At 39.3% G+C, this 27,792-nt stretch overlaps 2 protein-coding genes across 13 annotated transcripts in view; both read right to left on the reverse strand.

Moving 5' to 3' along the window:
* Window positions 1-17,943, reverse strand: part of CERS3 (ceramide synthase 3) — a 116,776-nt gene extending 98,833 nt beyond the window's left edge. The window contains exon 1 of one of the 3 annotated variants that reach the window (XM_073227017.1): window positions 17,878-17,943. The gene's annotated coding sequence lies outside the window, so the exon portion shown is untranslated. Of the gene's footprint in view, window positions 1-9,384; window positions 9,647-17,877 lie in introns of those variants that run through there. The other 2 variants (XM_073227015.1, XM_073227018.1) reach the window with 2 other exon arrangements.
* A 6,483-nt stretch (window positions 17,944-24,426) lies between these two features.
* The window catches only part of LINS1 (lines homolog 1), a 40,992-nt gene continuing 37,626 nt past the window's right edge, over window positions 24,427-27,792 (reverse strand). For 9 of the 10 annotated variants that reach the window (XM_073227270.1, XM_037000585.2, XM_073227269.1 and 6 more), the window contains one exon: window positions 24,427-27,656. In XM_073227270.1, coding sequence (XP_073083371.1) covers window positions 26,741-27,656 — 916 coding nt within the window. In that variant the 3' untranslated portion in view covers window positions 24,427-26,740. The remainder of the gene's footprint in view (window positions 27,657-27,792) is intronic. The other variant, XR_012127227.1, reaches the window with a different exon arrangement.

The raw sequence follows: 27,792 nt of genomic DNA on the forward strand, positions 1-27,792 counted from the left end.
TTTTGAGGAACCTCCATATTGCTTTCCACAATGGTTGAACTAATCTACATTCCCACTAACAGGGTAGAAGGGTTCCCCTTTCTCTGCATCCTCGCCAGCATTTGTTGTTTTTTGTCTTTTGGATGTTGGTCATCCTAACTGGTGTGAGGTGATATCTCATTGTGGTTTTAATTTGCATTTCCCTGATAATTAGCAATGTAGAGCATCTTTTCATGTGCCTGTTGGCCATCTGAATTTCTTCTTTGGAGAAGTGTCTGTACAGATCTTCTGCCTATTTTTTAATTGGGTTATTTGCTTTAGGGTGTTGGGTATATGAGTTCTTTATATATCTTTGAAGTTAACCCCTTAATGGATATGTTGTTTACAAATATATTCTCCCATACTGTAGGATGACTTTTTGTTCTGCTGATGCTATCCTTTGCTGTACTGAAGCTTTTAGTTTGATGTAGTCCCATTTTTTCATTTTTGCTTTTGTTTCCCTTGCCCAAGGAGATGTGCTCAGGAAAAAATTGCTCATGTTTATATTCAAGAGATTTTTGCCTATGTTTTCTTCTATGAGTTTTATGGTTTCATGAGTTACATTCCGGTCTTTGATCCATTTTGAGTTTACTTTTGTGCATGGTGTTAGACAATAATCCAGTTTCATTCTTACATGCAGCTGTCCAGTTTTGCCAACACCAGTTGTTGAAGAGGCTGCCTTTCCCTGTTGTATATCCATGGCTCCCTTATCATATATTAATTGGCCATATATGTTTGGGTTTATATCATGGCTCTCTATTCTGCTCCATTGGTCTATGGGTATGTTCTTGTGCCAGTACCAAATTGTTTTGATTACTGTGGCTTTGTAGTAGAGCTTGAAGTTGGGAAGCATAATCCCCCCAGTTTTATTCTTTCTCCTCAGGATTGTTATGGCTATTCTGGGTCTTTTCTAGTTCCATATGAATTTTAGAACTATTTGTTCTAGTTTGGTGAAGAATGCTGTTTGAATTTTGATAGGGATTACACTGAATCTGTAGATTGCTTTGGCAGGATGGCCATTTTGACAATATAATTCTTATCCATGAGCATGGGATGTATTTCCATTTACTGGTATCTTTAATTTCTCTCATGAATGCCTTGTAGTTTTCAGGGTATAGATCTTTCACCTCCTTGTTTAGGCTTATTCATAGGTATTTTATTCTTTTTGATGCAATTGTAAATGGAGTAGTTTTCCTGATTTCTCTTTCTGCTAGTTCATCATTAGTATATAGGTATCCCACAGATTTCTGGGTATTAATTTTGTATCCTGCAATTTTGCTGAATTCAGTTTTTAGTTCTAGTAGTTTTGGGGTGTATGCTTTAGGGTTTTTTATGTACAACTTCATGTCATCTGCAAACAGTGTCAGTTTAACTTCTCCCTTACCAATCTGGATGCCTTTTATTTATTTGCATTGTCTGATTGCGTGCTAGGATGTCCAGTACTATGTTGAATAAAAGTGGGGAGAGTGGGCATCCTTTTCTTGTTCTCAATCTTACAGGAAAAGCTTTTAGCTTTTCACTGTTAAGTATGATGTTGGCTGTGGGTTTGTCGTATGTGGCTTTTATTATGTTGAGGTACTTGCTCTCTATACCCATTTTGTTGAAAGTTTTTATCATGAATGGATGTTGAACTTTGTTGAATGCTTTTTCAGCATCTCTTGAAATGATCATGTGGTTTTTATCCTTGTTTTCTCGATGTGGTGTATGATGTTGATGTATTTTCGAATATTGTACCATCCTTGCATCTGTGGAATAAATCCTAGTTGATTATGATGGGTGATCTTTTTGATGTATTTTTGAAAATGCTACTGCTTTTTACACTGCTCAATCTTGCCTTTAATCAACTCAGTATCTGTGAACATGCTCTGCAAATAGTTTCACTGTATGAGTGACCATTTTTGATTGTCATTTCTGATGAGTGAAGAAATGTGATTTTCAAAGTTAATCTCTCACTGATCAGAGATTGGAAGATAGAAACCTGCAGGATACCCAGATCCAACTCTTCCTTCCTACCTTCTGATTAGAGGGCAAGCGTTGGCAGAATGGAAGTAGGGGGACCAAGCATAGATGGCAAATACCATGGAAGATGGTGAAGCTTCTTATCACCTGGTGCTACCAACTGAAACTTCCTCTCAATACCACCCCTTTCTAATAAAACAGAATCTGAATCTACAGTATTTCATAGAGAATCACATGGTACTTGCCTTGCCCAAACACCTCTCCTCCCCAGACCATGAAAACAAAACCATATAATAAACTTTTGAGTCACAGATATAATTTTCTAAGACCACAGCTAAGAAAACACAACAGAAGTAAAATAAAATAAATTGTAAATAATGGTAGCTACCTTGAGTGTATATGATAGCTTTTCACCAAGGATTTCAATTACTGTGTGTGTGTGTATGTGTGTATGCATAGAAGCAGAAAAGGGAAAAAATAGATTATGCAATTATACCCGTAAGTTTCCTTCTAGCTCTAAAACTTTTAAGTCAGAGTTATAAACTGATCGTAGAATTTGGTGCTGGCTGAATTGGGCCTACCAACCAGTTTTGTTTGACTGTACAGCACTTTTAAAAAAATTTGAGCCTACATCTAAAATTCAGGAATTTTCACATAAAAATCTTGAAATTTTCACGTGAAAATTTTTCATGGAAAACATAAGATCTGGTAGCAATCACAGGAGCTGCAGGCCTTAAGTGATTTATAAGCTTACTAACCAGCCCACTGCTAATATCAGTCACCTGCCTGGCTTTCTAAGGCATTTACCTTTGTGACTTCTTACATCTCTAAGATTTATCAATGTGAATTATGTCTTCAAAGTTAGTGCAACTTGAGTAAAGATAATAAGAGCTGAGCTTAGCCTAGTAGAATGATTATGGTTACACTACAGAGCAGTTTTCAAAGGGTCAGTTGTGACCCATCTGTGTGCTGCTTCTCAACCCTGGTTCTACATGGGAATTACCTGGGAGAGATATTTAAGCCATGCTCTCCCCATAGTCAAACCAATTAAATCCAGATGTCTGAAGGTGCCATCCTAGCATCAGTACTGTTGTTACTTAACAAACATATTTGTTGAAGCACAACATACAGATAGTCAAGTGACAAATCATAAAAGGGAACACTCTTGATATATAACCAGCAGCCAGACCAGGAAAGAAAGTGTCATCAGCACCCAGATCCTCCCTTTGTGTCCCCTCCCAGTCACTGCCCTACCTTCCCTGCCTATGCAATCCCAACTTCTAACACCATGGATTAATGTCGCCTGCTTTTGAACTCTACAGAAATGAAATCAAACTGAATTCATTCCATTGCATCTGATTTTCTCCCCCCACATTTATGACTGAGATGCATTCAGGCTGACACACATAACAGTGAGTAACTGACTCATTTTCATTGGTATTTAGTATTCCATGGCATGATTGTATCACAAGCTATTTTTCTATTCGACTTTTGATGGTAATTTGGGTTGTTTCAAATTTGGGGCTATCACAAATAATGCTGTTGTCTGTAAACATTCTTGAACATATCTTTTGATAGGCATGTGTATGCATTTCTGTAGGGCATATACTTAGGAGTGGAAATGCTAGGCCATAAGCATTAAACTCTGGTTTAAGAGATATTATTAAATAGTTTTCTAAAGCTGTTATGCCAGTTTACACACCTGCATCAGTATGTGAGAGCTCCAGCTGCTTTATAAGCTCGCTAATACTTCTATTGTCTGTCTGTCTTTTAAATTTCAGCCTCTCTGGTGGGACACTGTGGTGGCACTTCACTGTGGTTCCAGTTTGCATTCCCCTGATTACTAACACAGTTGAGCACCTTTCACATTTCTTGTCCATTCAGGTAAGCTCGTTGGTGAAGTATCTGTTTAAATCTCCTGCCCATTTTTCTATTGTGTTGGTCTATCTTTTCACACAAGTTTGTTTATTGTCTCTGGACATGACTTTGTGGTTACATGTATGGCCACATTCTCCTCCCTGCTGCAGCTTGTCCCTTACTCTTTTAATGGTAAGCTCTGATGGAAAGAAATTCTTAGTTTTAATATAGTCCAATTTATAGATTTTTTCACTATATTAGTACTTTGTGTGTTTTGTTGAAGAAATTGCTGCCTACCCCAAGATCATTAATCTGTTCTACTTGTCATCTAAAGTGGCTCTCACATAGAAAAATAGTGGAAGCCAAATATGTGATTGAAAAATTTCTAGTAGCCACATATTAAAAAGTAAAAAGAAATAGTGAAATTAATTTTAATAAAAATCCTAAAATATCTAAAATATTATCAACATATAATCAACATACAAATTATTAATGAGGTATTTTGAATTCTTTCTCTACAATAAGTCTTTGAAATCTGGCATGTGTCTTACACTTAGAACCTCTCTCTTTTGGACCAGCCACATTTCAGGGACTCAATATAAGATAGATCTAGAAGTTGCATTGTTTAAACTGTCACATCTAGATTAACATTTAGAAACTGAGATTAGAATCAAGATGTATTTTTTTCCATATGGATATTTAAATGCACAGCCTTTCCTTAAAGTATTAACATTGTTGTAAATCAAGGGTCCAAACAATGTGCAGGTTTATTTTTAGCATCTCTATGTAATTGTACTGGTTTACTGAGCCTTTGGCCTCAGTACTTTTTTTAAAGTTCCTTAGTTGATTCTTATTTTCAGCTAGTTTTGAGAACCACTGCCGGTGGTTCACAAAACTAATTAGTAGGTCATGGCCAGAAATTGTACAGAGTGGAGTGGAATGGAGTGGTCAAGAAAACATCAATATGTAATCATGTTTTGTTCTGTAACACTTTTCCTTCAATTAATGGGTGTGTATATGTGTATGTCCTAAGTCAAGATTTAAAAAGTATTTCTTATCATCATTGACAGTCAAAAAAAATTGAAAACCACTGCAAGAGCATAATCTGTAAAACAATTAGTTCAGAAAATCAAACTTGTATGTCCTTTTACAATCATCATCTAGAAATGCTCAAAGTCTTACTCTTACACAACTGGTTATAGGTAACAAATCCACATAACATTAATGTCCACTGGGAACAAGTCAGGGAAAACCAGTTACAGCTAACGGAACAGGAGGAATTCATTAGGACACCTTGCATGTTTGACCCGAAGTGGAATATGCTAATGAGCCTGGAGGTGAACATTGCAAATGAAAATTGCTATTCTGCACAATTTGAGATTTGTTCAGCATCAGGGTATTTTATGTTTTTAAAGTCTTAACTGGATGTCAAACAAGAAAACAAAGTTTGAGGGGAAGAAGTTGAAGCCAATTTAGTTACTAAATGATGTCAAGTATTCTTCATTATGGGAGAAAATGCTTGCAAAATTTTTGCTTCAATCTTGAAATGATTACTTTATTATTCAACTTGCGTCAGGATCAATCTAATCAACAACTATTTATTGGTTATCTGCTAAAATATGTATGGGAAAGGAACCAAAATAATTTCAGCTCTGCTCTTGCACACAAGTACTCTGTAGAGAATAAACAGATTATGGCATATGACTTTTCCTCACTAAGTACTTCATTTTAGAACATGGATATGGTAAATAAAAATTATTTCAAGCCCCTTAATGTAATATTTTATCTCTTCAACTAACCTAAATATATACTGTAGCTGTGAATTTTGCAGTTTTCCCATTAGTGGGAAATGTATTGGTGATCATTTTGTAATATATACAAATAGTGAATCATTAGGTTGTACACCTGAAATTAATATAATGTTATATGTCATTATGTCTCAATTAAAACATAAGCTAGAGAACTCCTTCCGGGTCTCCCTTCTCTAGTCTCATGATTCGGAAGACACAGCTAAAAGATGGAAGAAGACAGTGCAATCCATGACAGGAGAAGAAATAAACCCTGGTTGCACACACACGCGCACACACACACACACACACACACACACACACATACAAACATATGCACAAATCTTTTGGTTTTGTTTTTATACTGTGCATGTGCTCATGAATGTGTGTGTGTGTATGTACCAATCCTGAGCAGGGAGATTTGGAAATTTTGGTTAAATATCTTAGTTTCCTGGTATTTCCTGAAGATGTAATTCAGAAAATAATAAAAAGGAAACTTTCCATTGAATTGGAACTTCAGTAACCAAACACCAGCTGTGCATTAAGCCTCTGGTCTATTTAGTTTACTCTCATTAAGAACACAGCACAAACCCTCCCCACAGACTTGCCAGTTACCAGGTAGGCAAAAAAATAAAGAAGAAATAATTATTAAAACAAACCAAAACCTTTATATTTGAGCAGCAGGTAGACACTCACAGCCTGAGAAATTTTAAATTCTCACACTTGAGAAAAATTAAATTTGTGTCATGGTCACACAAGACAAATTCCCTTGCCACTAGAGCTACCATCTATCTGTTAATGGGTTTCCTCAGATCTTAAGGGATGATAATAATGAAAGTTGAAAAAAACTGTTTAAAGAATATAGTGATTGCTGAAGTTCATTTACAGTTAAACACCTGTCCACCAGCCACAGAAAGCCCTGTGGAGAATCTTGGCTGTTACAGTGTTGTACAAGGCTGAAGATTCTTAATATCTCTGTTCACTTGCCATCTGAGATTTTTATACCTAAGCCCTAATTGATTTTAATTAGGCTTTTAGCTTAGTTTTATGTTTCATCTTTTAAAACCCCTGTACAAGACACAATCTTAAGGCAATATATATAGCTTGACCCATAGAAAGAGGAGATTGATTTCTGCATAGGGCTTGGGAAAATAAATCCTGCTACTTTAGAATGCCTTCTTTCACAGTGACAATTGTCTCATCTGTCTAGAGCTGACACAAAGATTTCTTCAATCATTCTGGGTCCACCAACTAAATAAAAAAAACTTCACTAAGAACACCAACTAATAAAACAAGCAGTGGAAGACTCATAAGGACAGTGAATCAGGTGTGCCGTAGTTTCCAAGAAAAGGAAGAATACAATTGATTTTATTCCAGAGAGGGCTTCCCTGTGTTCCTCTCCTACCTCTCTGCGGTCATCTGCAGGCTGTCACGAATCAGAGTTAGGGATGGATTACTGAGACATCATTCTTAATGCCACCTGGTGAACTTGAGTCCAGGCTTTTCTCCAGGAGTAAGTCAATCATTCTTGTCTCAAATCCATTTTATAAAGGTGTGTTATCTCCAGTTCAATCTTTGTAGTACATCCCTAAATTCACAACTCAGGCCTTGGCAACCCCTACACATGGCTGCTGTGTAGATGGCCTGGGCCCAAGGTAAATGAGTGGTTGTCAGGCTACACTCTGTTCCATGAGCTCCTTGCCAGATCCTCCTCCCATGCGTACCCTGCCAGCAGTGCTTCTGCTATGGTTTTGGGGACCGAGGAAAAAATTCAGATGACCTGTGTGTGTGTGTATAGGAATGTGCATATAAAAACATATCTTTCCTGTCCTTTAAGTCTCCAGTGCTTAGCACAACAAACTGACTTTTGAAAAACAAGTCTCCGATGTTCTTGCTTTTTACCTAATTCCACTATGCTTTTGAGGGACTCAGCAGAGGATATTCACTACCTTGCTTCAGAGGCTATATAGCAAAGCTGGATCACTCTACCATGAAGGATCTCAATAACCACAGTTACACTGTGATATAATAAACAGACACCAGTCAGTTCAGAGAGGATGGGGTCTTGTCTCCCCTGTTCACTGAATACAGCCCTGTGCCTAGAATAGGATCTAGCACCCAGAAGCATCACCAAATAATTGGAGAAATGAATACTATTTACCAAGTGAACTTACGTATCAAAAGCCAACCATGTGTCATCATGCAGAAGGCACTTTGCACACCTGGCCTTCTAGTTCTTATGACAAACAGCCCTGTGTGATGGACATTATAGTAAAAAGCATGTAAGGAAGGAAATCGAGGTTTGAAGAATGTCACTGACTTGCCTAGGTCACATAATTAGTAAGCAGGAAGCAGGGATTCAAATCTAGATCTTTCTGCCTTTCTAGCCCATGTTCTGTCCGACACACTGTGCCTTCACCCCAACAGTACATGCAAATTGTAGACTGACGTTTGGTCTTTTACTAAAAGATACGAAGTTAGCATATTTGCATGTTATCATGGGTTCAGAACCCCCTCCTCACAATGAGCACTCTATGAACAGGCTGATGGAACAGGACAGTAATGCGGAAGGCTGCGGTCATAGATTTCTCTGTGTGCTGAAAGGCAGCAGAACTCTGCCTGCTCACTTTCCTGCTGTGCCACTGAGAATCTCACGAAGCCTAAATTTCCTCATCTGAACACTACATAATAGGAGTCCTATCTCATTGCATTAAACAGGAAATGCATATGTGCACAGCAAGGGCTCAATAAATATAGATTATTAATAACCCAGAATTATCTTCAAAGTTATATAAATTAATTTGGTTTCTTTGAGAAAAGGCAGAATTATTTTTAAAAGGAAGAGTATATAATTATTACCTGTGTGAATCTATACTTGTTTTCTTATTTTTGCCTTAAATCATTTGTCCCTTTGTCTAGCAATTCCACTGATGAAATTTTAGGTGGAGACCCCTTAAGATTTGTAGGGCAGAGGAATGAAAAGGTGCTGTTTATTGAGTCTGAACCCTCACTCATAGTAGACAAGGCACTTGAATATTACATGAATAAATTGATACCTCATGGATAAGGTTATATTCATTATCTGGTGGGTCCCAGAGGTTTCTTTCTCTTGCCCTGTGTAAAGCTTTTTAGGAAATAAAAGTCTTAAGAGAACATCCTCACAAAACATGTGCTTGGGTTAGAAAAAAATTAAGTTTTGTTTTGTTTCTCCAAACCAGGCTGGCAGTTTTAAAACTAATCAGCTAATGTCTTCTGCATATGACATTGACTATTTCCCTCAAGACAAATCAACTAAGAAAAGTTTGCCACTGAATGGTCTGAAATGGTCCAAAATGGCCTTTGCCATGCCACGTGGAAATCGTGGTCACTGTCTTCAAATCACTTTGAGGCAAGGATTTCCTTATAAACCAAGTATGCTGACTGAGCATTTAGCCTCATGTGATTTCATTCTCTGAACAATTCTTCCTGTTCCTACAGTGAATCAGTTTAAACTTGCCAAAGAGCAAGTGATACGGGTGAGAAGCCAGCAGTTTGGACTCCACATTTATTCTCCAAAAGGATTCTCAAGAGTCAGCAAAGGGCTTTAGTCCCCTCTTTTCTGCACTGCTCCCAGAACATCAGGCCAAATATGAGCATTTTGATCATTTCTCTCTGTCTCTTTATCTCTACCTCTATCTCTCTCTCACACAGATACGCCCAGAGTCAAGGCCAACTTGATTTGAAAGCTCTCAGCTATTTAAAATATCAACCAAATGGTGCCTACCTTTCTGAAACTTCAGTCCAAAAGAGATGCCCCTTGACTGTGAAGAGCAGTCAGAGTCAGATTTCCAGTGTTCCAGCCAGCTTCGTTCTCATCAGAGAGCAACACACCTCACCTCTGCGTAAGCTCTGAAATTCTTTCAGAGACCCGCCCTCTAAAGTTGCAAGTCAAGATTTCTGACGGCGTGCGATCAGTGACGTGAGGCAAAGCTACTGGATGGCACCTTCTGGCTCTTCCTGATGAGATGTTGTTTCCTGTTTCAATACTTGGAAAGGAGAAAGGTGGAGTTCAGACAGGCACGGAATTACCAATATACGAAGTGCCTCGTCGCAGTTGCATTTTGGTACACGCAGTCATTAGTCAATTGCTAAACGGGATGGTCTTGCTGTTGGTATTAAAAGGAAGGGTTTATGCAGCAGAGGGAAATGTGAAACACTGTTGACAGCCCTGCACCATCCCCTCAGCTGGCTTGACAGCTGTAGCACCAGAAGCCGGCCAATACTGGCAGGGCTCTTTGCTACCTAAGTCACCACCACTACCACCAACAGGCCATGAAGCTCATTAACTAAGGAGCAGCAAATCAGTCCACAGAAAAGCAATTTCTCTGTCTCTTTCCTAGCAGTTAAAAAAAAAAAAAAGCTTTTTGGAGCCATATAACAACCAAATAAAATAGCCCAGCCATCTTTTCTTTTTAGAGTTGTCAGATGTAATTCGCTTTGTTTTGTTTTGTTTTGTTTGCTTCAGTCTCAAAGAGCAATCATCACAGACAACGAGACACAAACCTATTAGTAGCAGGATATAAGCCTTGCTTGTCTCTGTCTACGTGAGGCACTTCAATTTCAAAGGCAAGCCTCCCTACATTTCACAGTGTTTTCGTGAGATGTTAGACATTTGGGGGCCATTTTCACTTTCTCTTGCCTGCAGATTTAACAACTCCAGGCGTGGACTACTCAAAGGTGCTTTGACAGGTAAGAAAGCTTCAACAAGTCGATTCATGAAGCCCTGGTGAGCCGAGCCCCGCCTCCCAGGCGGTTCAGGCAGGGCCACCCCCTCTGAAAGCCTGCCTCAAAGCCCTCCTCACCTGCTGGCTCCCACTGCTGGAAGACTTCCTGCTGCTCCTGCCAGCTAACAGATGACAGCAAATTAAAAACTGACTAGACGCAGAGAAGAGGAAATGCCAGTTTCAAATTCTTGAAACTCCAGTTTCTCCAATTTCACTAATGACTTGAGTTCAAAGAGGATTGGTAAAGGCCCTTTCAATTGACGTTTGCTCACTCATCTCTTCCTAGTCTCTTCTTGTCTTCTCAGATTGTCTTTTTCCTATGAAGGGGTTCGTGAGTTTTAAAACTCCTCTGGCAGGAAGGCTGGACTTTCAGCAGAGTGGCAGGCTGTGGGTCAGACCCTCATCATCTCTCGCCAGAAGCCTATGCAGAATTGCCTGATTTTCCTGACTCCAGACTGTCCATTTCATCCTCCTACAATGCCCACCTTAGTTATCTTCCAATTAAAATTTTTGTCTTTATCACATCTCTCTCCCCTGCTGATGAAGCTCTGCCAGCCCCCTTTTTCCTACAGGATTCCCTAGCATGGGGAGACAGCCTGCTCGCAACCTGCCCTTCCAGAAACTCCTCTCGCCCCTTCCCGCTACTTTCCAGGCAAAACGAACAGGCGGCTTCCACGCCCTCCCATTAACTGCTCTCTGCCGTCTCTGCTTGATGAAAGTCTTCCTCCCCTGCCAAGCCCCATCTTCCAGCCTCCCCTGCTCTGTGTTTACACCCATATATTGTAACACTTACTCCATTATTATAACTTACCTGGTTTTGTATCTGCTTCCCCTCTACACTGGGAATCCTGGGATATGCCTAAGACATCTTTATATCCCTGGAGCTTAACGTAGTGCCTTGCTGTTCAATACTTGTTAAACAATTAGCATCCAAACTTTGAACATTTTCACCCCAGCAATACCTGGGAAAGAGAATACTCTTGAATTCTATTCAGGATTCCCTTTCTCAGAATTAAAAAGCCAAAAGAGTATTGCAGAGCCACATTTGCCTTTTAGTCACTTGTATAATTAAATACATGCCACCCCCTGATGAAATACAATGTTCAAATCAAATGTTGAAGTATCGATAGGAAGCTCAATGCCTCCTCTCTAATCAGCAGAATCCCATTATTATATGCTTATTTCTTGAGTCACTGTCAAGGTATATAGTTCTTCCTTCTTCTTCAGGGACAAAAATGAGCCTGTTACACACCCTATGCAACAGAGACAACAGCTAGAGGGATGGAAGTGAGCAATTCTGAAGGTTTGCTAGTTGTGACCTGGGGAAGTTGTATAGCTACATGTAAGCCTAGGGTGTCTAGCATGAGTCCTTGAGGAAGAGAGATAAATACAAAGAGGGTTTTTTCAAGGACTCCTAAGGTAATCCCTTTCTTTATCTCTTTCTCACTTGCGCCTCCTGGTAAATTTATCAGTTTATTACTAACAGAAAAGCAAAAAGCCAGGGAAGCATGATAGAGCAAGATGCACATGTGGGTGTCATTTCTTCTAGGTAACATTTAACTGTTTTATTTTATGAGAAAACTTTAGGAGTGAGGTAAGACACTAAATCTGTTTTTTATTTTGAATCGTCAATAATACATATTAATTCATTTATTAAAATCTTAACAATTCATTGCATTTTAAAAATGCACATCACACCTCCCACAATTAAGTGTAGGCAATAAAGCTTGATGTTAGTGGACAGGTTTCTTGGCGAGCAATAGGGGGTGCATTACAAAACTGATGAGTTTTTGCACACAGAGCAAGTTTGTTACTAAATGGTGCTAAAGTGAACTGGTGTATAATACACCTACTCAGTATATTTCACAGACTATAACAGGGAGGGAGATATGAGCAGTGTGGACCCCAGGCAAACCCAATCAAGATTCTGGAAGGCCACTTAGGAACTCACAAGAGGAGACCAGAGCAAGCAGGATACAGGAAAATGGACTCTGGGCCCCAGCAGGAGGCAGAGAACTAGACATTGTGCCCAAACCTCTGCCTGCCAGGAGCAAAGTGCACACAGCTGCACTGAGTGTAGACATGGAGAAAAAGGAAGTGGGTCAACTTCTGAGATGCTAAGTCACCTGTTACATTTTCAACCAATCCTTAACCTAATTTTCTACAGAAGAAAATCTAAGTTTGAAAAAATTAACTTGCTCTTCCCTCCAAGGAGAGAATCTCTTCCAAGAAACTTTATGAAAACAGTTTTGTCCCATATCAGTTTGCCCAACCTAACCAGTCCATTTTTCTGAGCTTTTAGTATCAACAAACTCTAGTGTCTTGTAACGTTTCATCTTACATTTCCATAGAACTTCCAAATGCAAAGGTTTGCTCACAGACAGAAACGTTAAGTCAAAAAAAAGATCTGCGGGATCTAATGAAACAAGCACATGTCTTCACAGGCACCTTGGCGAACACCTACACCGACTGAATTTGAAGACTATACCTTATTGACACAAAATACAGGTGTACCTCAGCCATGTTGCAGGTTCAGTTCCAGACCCCCACAATAAAGCAAATATTGCATTAAAGTGAGTCAAATGAACTTTTTGGCTTCCCAGGGCATATAAAAGTTGTGCTTACACTATATCGTAGTCTATTAAAGTGTGCAATAGCGTTATGTCTAAAAAAACAATGCACATTATCTTAATTAAAAAATATTTTGTTGCTAAACAACGCTATCACGAGCTTTCAGTGAGTCATATTCACTGATCACAGACCACTATGCAAATATAATAACATCGAAAAAGTCAAAGTATTGAGAGAATTACCAAAATGTGACCCAGAGACATGAAATGGGCAAATGCTGTTGGAAAAATGGCACTGATGGATGTGTTTCACGCATGGTTGTCACAAACCTTCAATTTGTAAAAAATGCAGTATCTGCAAAATGCAACAAAGGGAAATCCAATCAAACAAGGCATGCTTGTAGTCCTCCAGATGAATGCTCACAATGAATTATAGATTATAGGACCTAAACTGCATCTCCCTTAACCTCCACTCACCAGGTTCTACTCTTTCCCTGGCCAGTGTGGCAAGGCTCCCTGGCAGATAATTTGAGAGTCTATTTTGTGAGAAAGTAAGAAAATTGAAGTGCAGACCACCAGTACTAGTGGTTCTCATACACTCCTACATGAGTGCCCTCTCTCCCTAAAACCCCATTCTCTGCTTGACCACCAAAACTGCTACAGACACACGCTCATATGGATTAGCAAGTGTTCACAAACCTATTGTACAGAGTGCAGAGGGAGATCTATGTATGTGTATGCAGTGTGGTTATATTTATATGTTCCACACAGGTACAAATTGAGACCACAGAGGAGATGGACTCTCCAATATTCACTGTTTCATACCCCACATGCATGCAGGCATAAGCCGTGGTTTTAAAGTAAGGAGCTAAGACTACATAGTGTGGCATCAGGAAGCAGACAGAAGTGAGCAGATAAAGTTTTCATTCCCTCCACCAACCAATCCCACGACTGTCCCAGTCTGTGAAGGTAGAACTTGGTAGCTTCAACATCTGTGCTCCCTTTATCCAACACTGTGCTGGGCTAGGTGTAAATATTCCATGTGCTTTGAATGCACTTATGTGAGTAGTAGCAGCACTTAACATAGGAAGGAAGAAATAGGAGGTAAGAAGGAGAGGAGTGTTTGAATAAATATCTGGGCTGTCAGTACCATGGCACATGTGACAGGATAATGTAAAAACAAAATGCCCTCATCCACCCAGCCATCATTCATTCCGCATGCGTATCGCATAAGGTCCTTGCAATACAGATGAAGACAATGTCCCCTGACCTCCAGGAGGTCCCTATCCAGCTTTTCCCTCTTTCTCCAGTTCTCCTTCTGCCTCATATCCTATGAGCCATCTGACAATGAAGATTTGCTTGGCTAACCTGAGACATCCAAGAATGGGCCCCTCTCCAGCTTGTGAATTCCTGGGTACAATTTTTCAAAAAGCGGGGTGGAGCTGGACTAAGTTTGGTGATGTCAGTCAACTAAGACTCATTCTCAAGAACAAGATACTCATGCTTCTGCCTTCCTACTGACAAAAGACCTGGTGACTCTGTGGGGGCCTGCAAACACAGACCAGGCTTGCTGTGGATCATGAGCATATGTGGGATTGTGGCTGCTGCACAGGCTCAGTCACTCCTGGGTCATCTCCAGACACTCAGAGGGGAAGTTTTGAACCAAATACACTTCCCCTCATCAGTTGCTTTTATGCCACCAAGGCATTTACTGTGACCAGAACATCCCAGTACAACTACAAGTGGTGCTGAAATCCCAGTCCTGGGGCGCTGTTTCCTTTACCTTTCCAGTCCCTGAGGTAAGGCTGCCCGCTGCTTGCTCCTACCAAAGAATCTCAAAACATAGCTCTCACTAATTGCTTTCTTGCTCCAGAATTGATGGCTACTTTAAGCTGGATGCATTAACTCTAAAGTTCTATGACTATTTCCTAACTCCCTTCTAAAAGGTGATCCCCACCCAGTGTATCCCACTTTACTCTTCTCTGTACCCCAATACCAATCTCCACATGCCCCACCTGTACTCTCTCCTTACCCAAGCCTCACCCATTTCCTCTAGGAAGCTTTGACTTTCAAATGAACCTGAATCAATCTTTTTCTTCCTTGAGTCTTTACATATACTAACCAAATCACAGCATGAGCCTCACTTCATATGCAGCCCCATTCTTTAATAGTAGAGCAAAAATACTTCTGTAATACACCTTGTCAGAGTGTGTGCACATCTATGGACACTGACATATGCAGCTTTGTGCCTTGTCTCCACCAGGCTGTAAATACCCTATGAGCCCAGATCTCACCCCAGAAACACTATCAGGTTCATAGGAGACCCTCAGTAAATATTAGTTAAGGATCTGATAATGTTCTTTCCCGTTATGTTTTATGGTATATGTACCTTCTGCTGCTGTTCTTCCTCCTGAAAGTAGGGAAATCACAGGGAACAAGGCAGCTACGGTCCCTGCTTTCTAGCTACTTAAGAGTCTTGAGCTTTGGCTACGGTTGAAAAAAGCAAGAATTCTCCTTGAGTGTCTGCAGGCATTTGCTCTCCCTCTGTGGGAGACTGCGGACAGGTCAACTGAACTAAACTGAACTAACACTTTGCAAGACATAAGGGGTATGAGCAAAATACCACATACCAAGCTGAATATAAAGTTTTTCTCACTGGCTTCTACTGAGAACTTAAATGAAGAAAATAATCCTTTTTTTTTTTTTTTTTTAGCTCTTTTGCATTAGGCTGGTTTGGAATTAGATTCAAATGTCACACAACTCGTTTCACTGTTGGTGTTTTTTGAGAGTGTTTTATAGGACAGGGTGATTTCTATTCACTCATCTCTTTTCAAACAGATACTTCATAACTTTCTTGAAATAAACCTGACAAATATTAGTTTCTCTTAAAAGAAACCAGTTATAATAATTAAATTGTACTAATAATAATACATATTAGAGCCAAATACTCACATGAATACTTTATAATTATTGTGTTCATTCATTCATACATTTATGAACTCCTATCATAGCAGGATGTATGTTACGGCACCAGGAAGTATGCTTAAAATAAAAATAGTTGGCTTGATCATGTTAAACTGCCAACAAGGCCCATTTGCAAAACAGAATACTAGTCATTTGCAATTAAATGTCTGGCATCAACATGAGAGGACAAATTGCACCCTCGGAAATTGTCTCCAACAACTATAGTCCAAGCTTTCAGTTACTGAAATCCTTAAAATAAAAATCAACCATTTAACAAATTAATACAAACACAAAACATAAAAATAATTATTACACTAAAAATTAAGGGCTTCAAATTTTAGTTAAAATCTTAAAAAAAATCTTTTATCAAAGCTGAAAAGAAAATCATCTGACTGTCAATAACAAAACCCCTTTGGCCCAGAAATGATCTGTATCAAGGTCCCAAGTTTTCAGAGAAAGTAACATAATAACTAGAACAGACCAGAAAACTCTTGGATTATTAATCTTCATTACTGGGTTTCAACAGGCACGATGTAAAGAAGATCCTCAGAGGTTCACACATGGCAATAGCAGAAGTAACCTATAAATCATGCATATTTTCATAGTAACAATGATGGTTCGTGGCTTCCATTATCAGCAAGCACCAGTGACTGATCTCATATATTGAAGCAATTCGCCCATTCCATTTCTTACCCCTCAGCAATGATCTACACTGAATGTGATGAAGTCAGATACTCAAACACACACCATGTTAATACCATGTAAAGTATATTAAACTATGGAGTTAATTAGGGAAGAAATACCATTTGACTCTTCTATAGTTCTGGTCATATATATAATTGTTATCAAGATAATTAATACCTCAAGGGTACTTTCTACATATGTAACATGTTTATAAACCAGTAACTTAATATTTTCAATGTAATCTATAATAAATACATTTTACATCATGACCTAGTACAAATATATCTACAAATAAACAACTGAAACCAAAGTTTCATAAAATAATGCTTACCCATGCTATTTGTGATATACTCTATCATCTATTCTAGTCTAATCTAGGCTCTTTAAAAAACGATGATTTGGGCCTATTAAATGGGCTTTACTGACCCATGAATGGATGAGGAGGCACAATTTACCCTGCCCAAAACAACCTCACTGCATTGCTTGACCCTTTCAACAACTCAACATACTTAGATTTTTTTCCTCATTCCAGTTGATTTAAAGACATTTTCTGATGGGCTAAAGGAAAAACTGAAGTAAGCCTCCAATTTCAGAGGGTGATGTAGGCCTCCAAGCTGTGATTAGAGGGAAGAGGGTGGCTGTCTTTCCCATCTTTGAGGGCCCAGCACTCGGACCTCATACTGGTCTACACACACACTGGGCCCTTGATAAAATTTGAATTTTACAGTAAAGAAAGGGGTATTTAAAGTCATTAAACAAACAGTAAATAAAGGTTTGTTTAAAGTCATGACATAAGGGTTATAACTTATAGCTGAGAAAAACGGAAGCCACTCACAGAGGTATCTTCCCCAGGGTTAAAGGACTGTGGTGGCTTGTGGAGTCAAGGCCTCCAGGTCCACTCGGGACAATCTCCAGGGCTCCCTGCTGAGCCCCCGACAGCAGGACTGGGCAGAGATCTGGGCGAGGTGTCTGTTCACCCCAGTGAGTTAATACTCAGAGAAGATGAGGCCAACCCCGCAATGCACAAAAAACCACGAAGGCGAAGGCAAAGGCGGACAGCCTCTCGGCACTGTGGCCCTGCGACGTGCCTAACGGACTCCGCCAGGCCGCGGGCGCAGGGGCTCCGGCAGGAGGGGAGGCGGTGCGGCCGGGACACGGCCTCGGCCTGCGGGCCTGGCCGGCTCAGCCTGCGCAGCCCCGCGGCTGGCTCCGAGGTGGGGCCCCCGCCCAGTGCACCCGTGGCCGCAGGGCCCCTGAGCCGCATCGCGCCTGCACCTTTCTCCTGCCTTGTCCTGAGGCCGAGGCTTCAGTCCCCCACGCCGCCGCCAGGCAGTCAGCGCAGCGGTGCATCCTGGGACCGGGGCCCCTCGAGGGCTGCGCCGCCCAGGTGGGGCTGAGAGGGAGCCCCGACAGGCCACCGCGACGCACTGTAAGGACAACAGCTTCCCTTAAAGTGCCCTTCACGGCAGGTACTTTATCTGGGCCACACTGCTCACGGGCACAGTGATCTTGTTACACAGGCACAGGGGTCTTTCAGTAACTCGTCAAGCTAACCAGCTAGTACACAGCACAGGAGCGGGTACGCCCTTGCTGTTCCACTACACAACCTGTCCGGGGAGGCTGTTCCAGAATAATCCATAAGCCCATGTCTGCAGGGATCTCTCATTATAACGTTGAATTGACAGAAATAGATTAATAGGAAACCGATAAAATGGGGCAGTGAGAAACATCTCCAGCAAAGAGCAGCGTTTCTCTGAATATTTGGTTAAAATATAAACCTATGAAAATCACTTACAGAGGAGATAGTATAGTGCAGTAGTTAGGAAAACAGGCTTTGGAGCCAGGGCTGGGTTTAAACTCTAACTCTTCAATTTACTAACTTTGGAATGTGTGATGATGGGTTTTTAGTGTTCTTTATAGCCTTTTAAAATGCTAATTTCCTCATGAGTAAAATGAGGATAATAATGCCTCCTTGCAGGGTGTCCTGAGTATTGAGATAATGTCTAGAAAGTATTTAGAATAATATCTGATAATAAAAAAGCACTTAGCAAATGATAGCTATTTTTACTATTTGAGTGCACAAAAAATTTTAGGAAATTATGTTCTTAATAATAAGCAACTTAATTATGAAGTCTTATTAAGTCTTAAGTCTTGGTCACTTTTCCTTGAAGTAAAAACAGAAAGATACCAAGGAGAATACAGGGTCAGACATAAGGAGAAGGAGTTGGGATACAAGTACTATAAAGAAACAGATGAAAGGAGATTGCAAGAAAGTGCAAGAAAGAATTATAGATTTAACGTCTTCTTTGGAGGTGACGGTGAGGTGAACTGACATTGGAGAAAATCAAATCGGGTATGAAGAACTAAAGAATTCACATATTCTCCCAAACGCACAGAATAACAAAGGTTAAAGTGCTAAGAAAGGAAGGTAAGCATGGAGATTAGAAAGCAGAAACTCAACTTACAAATGACAACTTAAAAAATATCTGGGATGGTATAAAAGACTTATTATGTTCAAGGCAAGAATATGCAAGAGAACCAGATCTAGATGGAACCTCAGGAAACCTTTGAATTTCAAGGACAAGAAATTATTTTGGATGCATCCATGAGAAAATCAGTTAACCAAGAAATAATCAAATGAGGATGGTCTCAGATTTCTTCTGCAAAACAGCTAAGGATAGGAAAAAATGGAGTGAAATGACAATGGTTTAAGACAAGTTGTAACACAAAAACTTTTCCTAGACAAGTTGTCTTTTAGTACAACAAAAGGAATGTCAACTGAAAGACTCACTCTTGATATACAAGGTCTCAAAAACTATCCTCCTGTTCCTAGGAAAGTTGCCGAGAGGCATACACCAGCCAATCATTACCCAAGAGGAACCAAAATTAAGATTAGCTCATTGAACACATCATGAAACAGAGTTAAGACTAAGTGATAAACATAATTGTAATGATAAAATAGAATGCAAAAGGTGAAAGTAAAATTTGGAGAAGACACAATGCACACATTTATTGGGAATAGCAATATGGTTTAATGGTCCAGATGAAATTAACAATGGCCAGAAACCTGGAGGGGGCAGGAAAGTGAAAGTGAACTAAATTCTGCGTATAATGGAGTCTGTGCTTATGGCTTCATTCTTGACTCTGATGATTAGAAAAAGGAATTTTCAATTTTTATGCTTTTTTGAAAGCATAAAAAGGTAATGATTTGTATAGTTTAAAAAGTGGGTATGTTTTCCAAACAGCTATGAGACATAAATACAAACTTTTCAATTGTGTTTATAATATAAAGTCCACTTTTTTATTATTAGCTGCTTAAAAATGATCAGACCAAAGAAATCATTCCAGAAGGTTTAGATTAGAAGTCACATAATTTAGTTGGGGAAATTCAAACCCTGGCCTTTGATAGTCGCAAAGCACTTCTCTTTAGATACTACAGTGCGTTTTTTCACAACTAAAGAAGCACAGCCAGGGTGGACAATAGAGACTGACTAAGAGTCCCACATCATCTGTTCTACACATCACTATTCCAAAGGACATGCTGCTGTGTTTGAGTCCAGCTTTCCGTGGTGGGTATGTCACCACTGACCTGTAACAACTGGACTGACACATTTAGCTGGAGATGGGCCTTTGCCATCCTGCATAAAGACTATTAAAGAGCAAAATAGCAGTACTGTTTACTTTTTACAGTGCCGTTAAAAGATATGCTTCTGATAAAATCCCAATGGCTTCTTTTCTCTCCATGCCTATCTAGGAAGTACAGAGTACCATTCAAGATCCAGGTCTAAATCCCCATTGAAGGTATGTTGACATGTTCTTTTGTCCTTATAGACCTTCTAGAAAATTAGGTTATTTGTGATTATTCCCAAATGTTACTCTGATTCCATTATTAGTTTGTAAGAAAACTCACCCATATAGTGGAAAAGCTGTTGCTAATTATTTTTATTTTCCAGTTACCATTTATCTTCCCTTCCACACAGTCATCAAATCCATCATTATACACATTAAAAAAGACACACAATTAAGAAGGCATATGCCATATTCAAGCAAAGAATGCTATATAACACCAAAAAAATGGCTTACTTGTCAAGAATCCAGTGAGTAAGGGAAATATTTTCTCTTTATTGTAGGAAAAAATAGTAAAACCAGAAAAAAAAGACAATTCTATTTTAAACTAGTAGGCTTACTACTCTCGTTCACTGTTTTTTAACAGAAATGAACAAACAAAAATACCCAACAATTTAGAGATGAAAAATATATTCTTTTTTTTTAACAAATAAAAAAAGGTTTAGCTGTGGAGAAACCTACCTCTACTTATTATGATTTATTGAACAATTTAAAAAGCAACAGCATAAGCAAATCATAAATTTGCTACTGGAAATTCTTTTCATGGGACTCAAAGGAGAAATGTGTCTGACAAGAGGCCTTAAAGCACTTAAAAAACACACGTGCTGTCATGACGCCATAGACAATTCCAAGCACCACCCCTAGAAACTATTTGTAATGTAAACCCAAGTTTTAAAGTCTGTGACTTTGATTAGGTGGACTCTTGTCTCAAAACAACCTAAAAACACCTAAATCTTTTTCACTGGAAAGGAACTTGTACCCTGATCATATTTCATTGCTCAGTTCTAAATAGCAGAAAACTGTACTTTATTTGAAAACAAAGTAAAAGACTCAAAAAGAAAAATGCAAGCAGTCCAAGGTATACACAGTCATGTATTTTACCCCCTGCAGTTAAGTAACTATTGTAGTTTAGTCAAACAACTGGATAAAGCTCAATGTCAACGGCAAATACAGAAAGGAATCGTTGTTTTTCCTACATCTTAACAAGTATACTAATGAGCTTTGTAATTAGGAGGGGAATTCAAAGGAAAGGCTTTGATTTGCTTTGTTCAGGTCCACCTTCCTTAGAATAACCAGAAAAACTAAGAATTGGTTCGTCGGTCAGATCTAGGATAATAGTCAGAAAAGGCATTTTATCCATGGCACTTGTCCAATGGACATTTTAATAAAATGGGCCGACTTGCTGCGATAAACTTTACATACTGTCAATATGTAGGTCAAGTTTCCACATACCTGGGCATTCCAAGTCTGTGAATGAAGCTCCAGTGGGGTGTTGGGTGGGGCGGGGAGCATGCTTCCAGAGACGTGGGAGGAGCAGCAGCAAGTTAGTTCAGAGCCTGAGGAGGTCCCTGGCGACCTGAACATTGCCTGCGGTGACCGCGTGCAAGTTGGTGCGGACTTGGAAGCTGTGGTTTTCAGCCTTTCTGTTGGTTCAAAGATGGCACAAAAAAATCCCCGCATTCAGGTGGCACAGAACACAAATGGAGCTGAAATCCACTGTCGTTGTGGCTTTTCTCCCGTGCACATTCGGGTTCAACTAAAATTGCTTTCTCAGAGGTCACCAACAGCCCCTCGTGGTCAAAACACCCAGTGGCTTCTTTTCAGAGATGGCAAAAGCTGGGTACATTTTCCTTCTCAAAGCCCTCACATCTCTTAGTTTCTGTGTGGTTATTTCCTGTTCTCCTGTCTCTGTGATTTATTTCTCTTCTTCTTTCCAGGCCTTTTTCCCCTGCCTCTCTCCAGGCTCAGGGCAATCACACCTTCCCCTGTGACTTTCCACTGGTTCCTATGTTTGCCCTAATTCTAATTTTTGACAGAGGATTTCTATCAGTCTGTTGGACATCAACATGTGCTGATGATGGCACCATTGTTTAAAAGATTCAAAGTCTCTCATTCTGGAAATTTTTTTCAAATTTCTATAGTCCTTTCTCTTCTCCATTTCACCTTTTCTGTCTGGAACTTCAAGTCATTGAGCCTTATGGCTGGTCCCTCAAATTTCCTATTTTGCTCTATTTTCCAATTTCTTCTTCCAGTTTCTCTATTTTCTAGATTTCTCAACTTAATTTTGCATATTTTTTTTCATTTTTGCTACTATATTATTCATGTTTAAGGTTTTTTCTCCTTATTGAATACTCTATGTAATATCCTTTATAGCATTGCCACTTATCTCTGAGGATATTAATAGATTAATTTCCTGCTTGCTTTCTCTACCTTGTTGGTTTTGGTCTCTGTCTTTTACTTTGGACACTTTCCCCAAATGTCTGATGATCCTTGGGTGTTTGTCCCTTGCAGGAACTGGGCACTTACATGATTATTAGAAGCTCTCTCTGCACACCAGTGAGAGGCATGACCACGGGCTTCATGGGAGGGTGACCTGGCCAAGTAATTTCTCTGGGGAACCTCCAGTGTGTCTTTAGATCTTTTTCCTTGGACTGAGTAGATTCCCCAGAAATGTCTCTCCAATCATTTGGGGAGAAGGATGGCGATGGTGGTGGTTCTCCACATCAAGTGTGTTTCTAATTAATTCCCATTTTCAAAGTGGTGTGCCCATCCTTGGCTCTTCTTGATGCTCCCCAGTCCAAAGACCCTCTGTTTTACTCTTTTTGGGAAATATTTTACCTGTGTCTGGGAGAGAGCAGTGAGGGAGAACCACAGGTGGTATAGCTACATGTATTGGGGCAGAGAACTTAGAGGTAATTATTTCTCATCTAAGTCTTCAATCAACCATCCCTTTGGTACACAGTATGGTACTTGATACTCCTGAGACTTCAGGGGGATCAGCCTGGTAATCAGGCTGCTTCTCAGCTCCCATTGCAGCTAGGGATTTGGTTTTCCTAGGTCTGCTGTTGGTCCTTGGGTGTCTCATTGCTCTTGATTTTGGTCCCTTTACTCTTGTACTGGGTCTCTGAAGGAAGACAGCCTGATGTGCATTCAGTTGGAAGGTCTTGCTCCCCCTTTTCATTTCCATTGCCCCTGACTCCAACAGGACTTCTGCAGGACTCATTCCAATCTTTCTGTTATCTGCCAGGCCACTTTATTGTTAGTGAAATCACTTTCTTCAAACATAAAACCAATCATTTACTCAATGACCTCATTGGCTCTCCATTGCCTACAGAAGTCAAAACTCCTTAGCATGGCATCCAAGGTCTTACATGATCTGACCTCAATATACCTTTCTAGCATGACTTCTTTTATTACAGAAGAGACTATGATAGGACATTGGAACTAGACTGCCTGGATCCATTATCTTTAGCTCTGCCACTTTACCAGTTAGGTGAGCTTGGGCAAATTACTTATCTCCTAGTTTGCAAAACAGGCATCATAATAGTACCTGCCTTCCAACATTATAATGAGAATTAGTAGAGCACTTAGAACAGTGGTTGGCATATAAGTGTGATGTATTAAAGATCAGTTTCTGGATACCTGTCTACCCCAGGAAATTATCAAGTCCTTGGAGAGGGATCTCTCTCATTTAGTCAACATTTGTGTTGTGCTTTTAATGGGTTAGGTATGATGCTAATCACTAAGGATAGGGTGAAAGAACCTGGCAAATGGAGACTGTCGACTAGTGATTAAAATATGTGACAAATGCTACAATAAAGAGCACAGTGAAGAATATGCAAAGCTTGTAAAATCTACCGGTTCAGAACAGATGAGGAAGTCTTCACAGATCCAACAGTTAAGATATGACTTGATGAGTGAATACACAGAGGGTTGTGCTGCTAAGACAGTGGGTGGCAGGGAGAACCACAGGTGAGTCTAGAGAAATAGGTTGGGGCCAATTGCACAAGGCCCTGCAGAACCTGTTTGCATCTGCATTTTGTTCCAAACAGTGTTTGTCAATTGCACCATCCTAGCACACTGTGCCACAGATAATTTCCAGGAGTTTAAGTATTTTGTTCCTAATTGCAGCTGAAATGCGTGTCCTTGACAATTCCTAAGAAAAATATTTTCCCAAATAATGCTGAAGCAGCCAGATACAAAAGAACACATATTCTGTAACTTTATTACATAAAAGACGAAACCAGGCAAAATTAATGTTGTCTCAGTTCAGGATAGAGTTACTTTCATGGGTAGATAGTGACTGGAAGGAGATCCATGGGGGATTTTCAGGTGCCAGAAATGTTTCTTGACCTGGTCACTGGTTCCACAGGAATGTTTATGAAAATTCATCAGGTTGTATACTTACATGTTTACTTTGTTGTGTCTTATATTTTAAGTTAAAACAAGAAATTAGATTTAAGAGACTTTGTGCTCACTTGGACGTACATATGCAGACTGGGAACTCATCCTGCAAATATTGCTAACTTTGTGTTCCTTTATGAACTAACTCGGAACAGCTCTTGGATACTCTGAATGGCCAAGGACTGTTACTGTACAGTCAACATCAGTCCCCTTCCCCACTGGTAGGGCTTCATGAGTGAACTGACTTACACCCAAGCATCAAGTAAATATGTACAAACTCTGAAATACTAACACTCAGCATACATATAAGATTGCCTTTTCCTCATTTTAAATAAAACAAGGGGCTAACGGGTCCTTATTAATCTTCTAGAGAAACACGGGTCAAAAACACATCTGTATTAGCATGACTTTTAATGCATTCAACATTTCTGTACCCTTAGGAAACTAAAGAATCAGGCTTGTTTTGTTTTGTCAATTGTCTTAAAAATTAGTTGCACTAAAAAAATGTAGGCACCCAGTTAAATACACGTAAATAAGAGTAAAAAAAGATACATCGTGAGAAGTCTAGTTTTCGACTTCAGATCTGTTTCCCAAAGCAACCAGGATTGACTTTCTTATACATGCTTACATAAACATTTTATAATTACACAAAAGCATATAGAAATATATAGAGGCATTATTCCTCCTTTCTTAAGTAAATGGTAGCCCCATATGTTCACTTTTGTTTTTTACTGATTTCATATCTCTAAATGTGAATACAGCTCATTCTTCCTACAAGTATACAGTATTTCACTAAGTATATGCACTTTTTCCACCACGTACTTCTTTGGCTTTTACAAACAACATGCATTAGACATGCTTGAATATATATTCTTTGTTGTGCCTTTTAAATGATGTAGAAGCTGCCCCAATGGATACCCGAGGTTCTGTTACCAAACTTTTTGAACCCTGCATTTCTATTTGGTTAGCGTCTTTGTTATTTTAACTAGCAATCCTCTATTAAAAGTTTTCAGGGGTCTTGCCATTTCTACTTCAATGAATACTAACCTGCTTTGATTATCACAGCCTTAATATATATTTTAACATCTGGTAGGTTCAGTCCTCCACTTAAAAAATATATTAAGGACAACATTTCAGATTGTGTTAATGACAGACTCACCAGCACAATACAGTTGCTGCTCTTACTGCACAAATCCAAAATGCACATGAAAACTTGAATTTACTGCCTCTCCTCAAGAAGACAGAATTATTCATAATATAATTTTAAATAGGGATATTACCTAGTGATTAAAATCATATTCTTTTTTAAAGAATAGACTTATGGTCATTGAACAGACTGTATACATACATACGCATAGAGCTAATTACCTCTCTTGAAAAATAAAGCTATGATTTTAAGTTTTTTACATTATCACATTACACATAAATACCTCAGGGGAAAAGAGTAACTGTACTGGGTTAAACAACAGTGTTCCCCCAGAATCTGCGTCCTTAGAACCTATGAATACAACCTCATTTGGACATAGGGTCCTTGCCGATGTAAACAAGTTAAGATCAAGTCACACTGGATGACAGTAGACTCTAGCCCAGTGACTGGTGTCCTCAGAAGGGGGAAACTGGATATGGACACACACGTGGGAAAATGTCATGAAAACAGTGGAGGAAGAGATTGGAGTAATGCAGCTATGAGTCAAGGAATACCAAGCTCTGCCAGCAAACACCAGGAGCTAGGAAGGAAGAGGTGGGAAAGGATTCCTGAGAGAAATACAAGAGCCTTGAATGCATAGCTCTGTTGACACCATTCTTTTGGATTTCTCGCCTCCAGAACTATGAAAAAATTAATTTTCTGTTGTTTTAAGCCACCAAGTTTGGGGTAATTTGTTATAGGGGCACTAGCAAACCAATGCAATAACCATCCAAGATTTGTGTGAGTTTGAACTTCCGTAAATTTCATGTTGTATACAGCTCTCTCAGTTGACTTGTCATTTGATATATATATCTTTTTCAATCACTACACTGCTTCCAAAAGGCAAAAAGCCTTGATTTAGAAAACCCTTTTGAGGACCTTTTTTTTTTTTACTATTATCTCATTAAGACACAATTTCTATCAGGGAAAAAGAGTTCCTGGAAATAAAATGCCACTATTTAACCAAGGGTTCACATTTTCATTATAGATTGCCTCAATATGTTTTAACAACTTCAAAAGCGCTGTTGGATTATATGGGAAAAGATTTTTCTTCTGCAAACGGTAAATGGCACCTTGTAGCTCTTCTAAGCATTTGATTGTTCTATAAGATATTCCCATTTCATAGACCCTATTATTTGGGGCTATGTCACAGTCAACAGAGAGGGGAGTATTAGATTCTTTTGGAACCAGAGACCTTGATTGAGACTCCAAGCTAAGTTCTTTTTTATCCTTACTTACTGCAACTGTGTCCTGAAATTTCTTCTTTGTTTCTTGGTGTAAAGATGTCTGTTTACTGTTTGCTAAATGCTGGTCTGTGCATTCTACTTCAGAATCATCAGAGCTGTCATAATCTACCAGACTCTGAGAAGCTTGGGGAGCAGATGGACTATTCGCCTGGAGTATGCTGTGGGTTTCCTTGGACATCATGACCTGGTTCAGGGATTCAGAAGAAACATGGGAATGCCAGACATGAGAACTTCGGTGACCACCAAGAGCAGCCAAAGGACTAAGCTCTCTTTGGCTCATTCTTCTGTCCCGGTCGGGTGAAGAGATACAACCACAAATATTTATGCTATCTTTAGATTCAGTTACATCAAAGTACTTGCAAATCGTGAAAAAGTTATCCCAGTCTTTTTGCAATAATTTTAAATATCTAACAAAATATTCAAGAAAACAGGTTTCTGATGAAATCAAAAAGTCAAGAAGAACTGAAGAATCAAACCCAATATTTTTCAATAAGAATAAGAAAATACAGTGTGGATTATAGCCATTTTCATGTGTGTGATGGTTCCACATTTCTTTTTCTTGGGTCAAACCTTCAGTAGTTTCACATTCTCTGAAAATACAGATAATGGAGACCCCAGATTAATGGCTCTACAAAAATAACCATTTGACAAATACAGTTCACATACCATAAATTCACCTATTAGATTACTTTTTAATCTGGGTATTATTTTAAAAGAAAAAAATTT

This window comes from Manis javanica, chromosome 18 (assembly GCF_040802235.1).
Source record: "Manis javanica isolate MJ-LG chromosome 18, MJ_LKY, whole genome shotgun sequence".
NCBI classification, from domain to species: domain Eukaryota; kingdom Metazoa; phylum Chordata; class Mammalia; order Pholidota; family Manidae; genus Manis; species Manis javanica.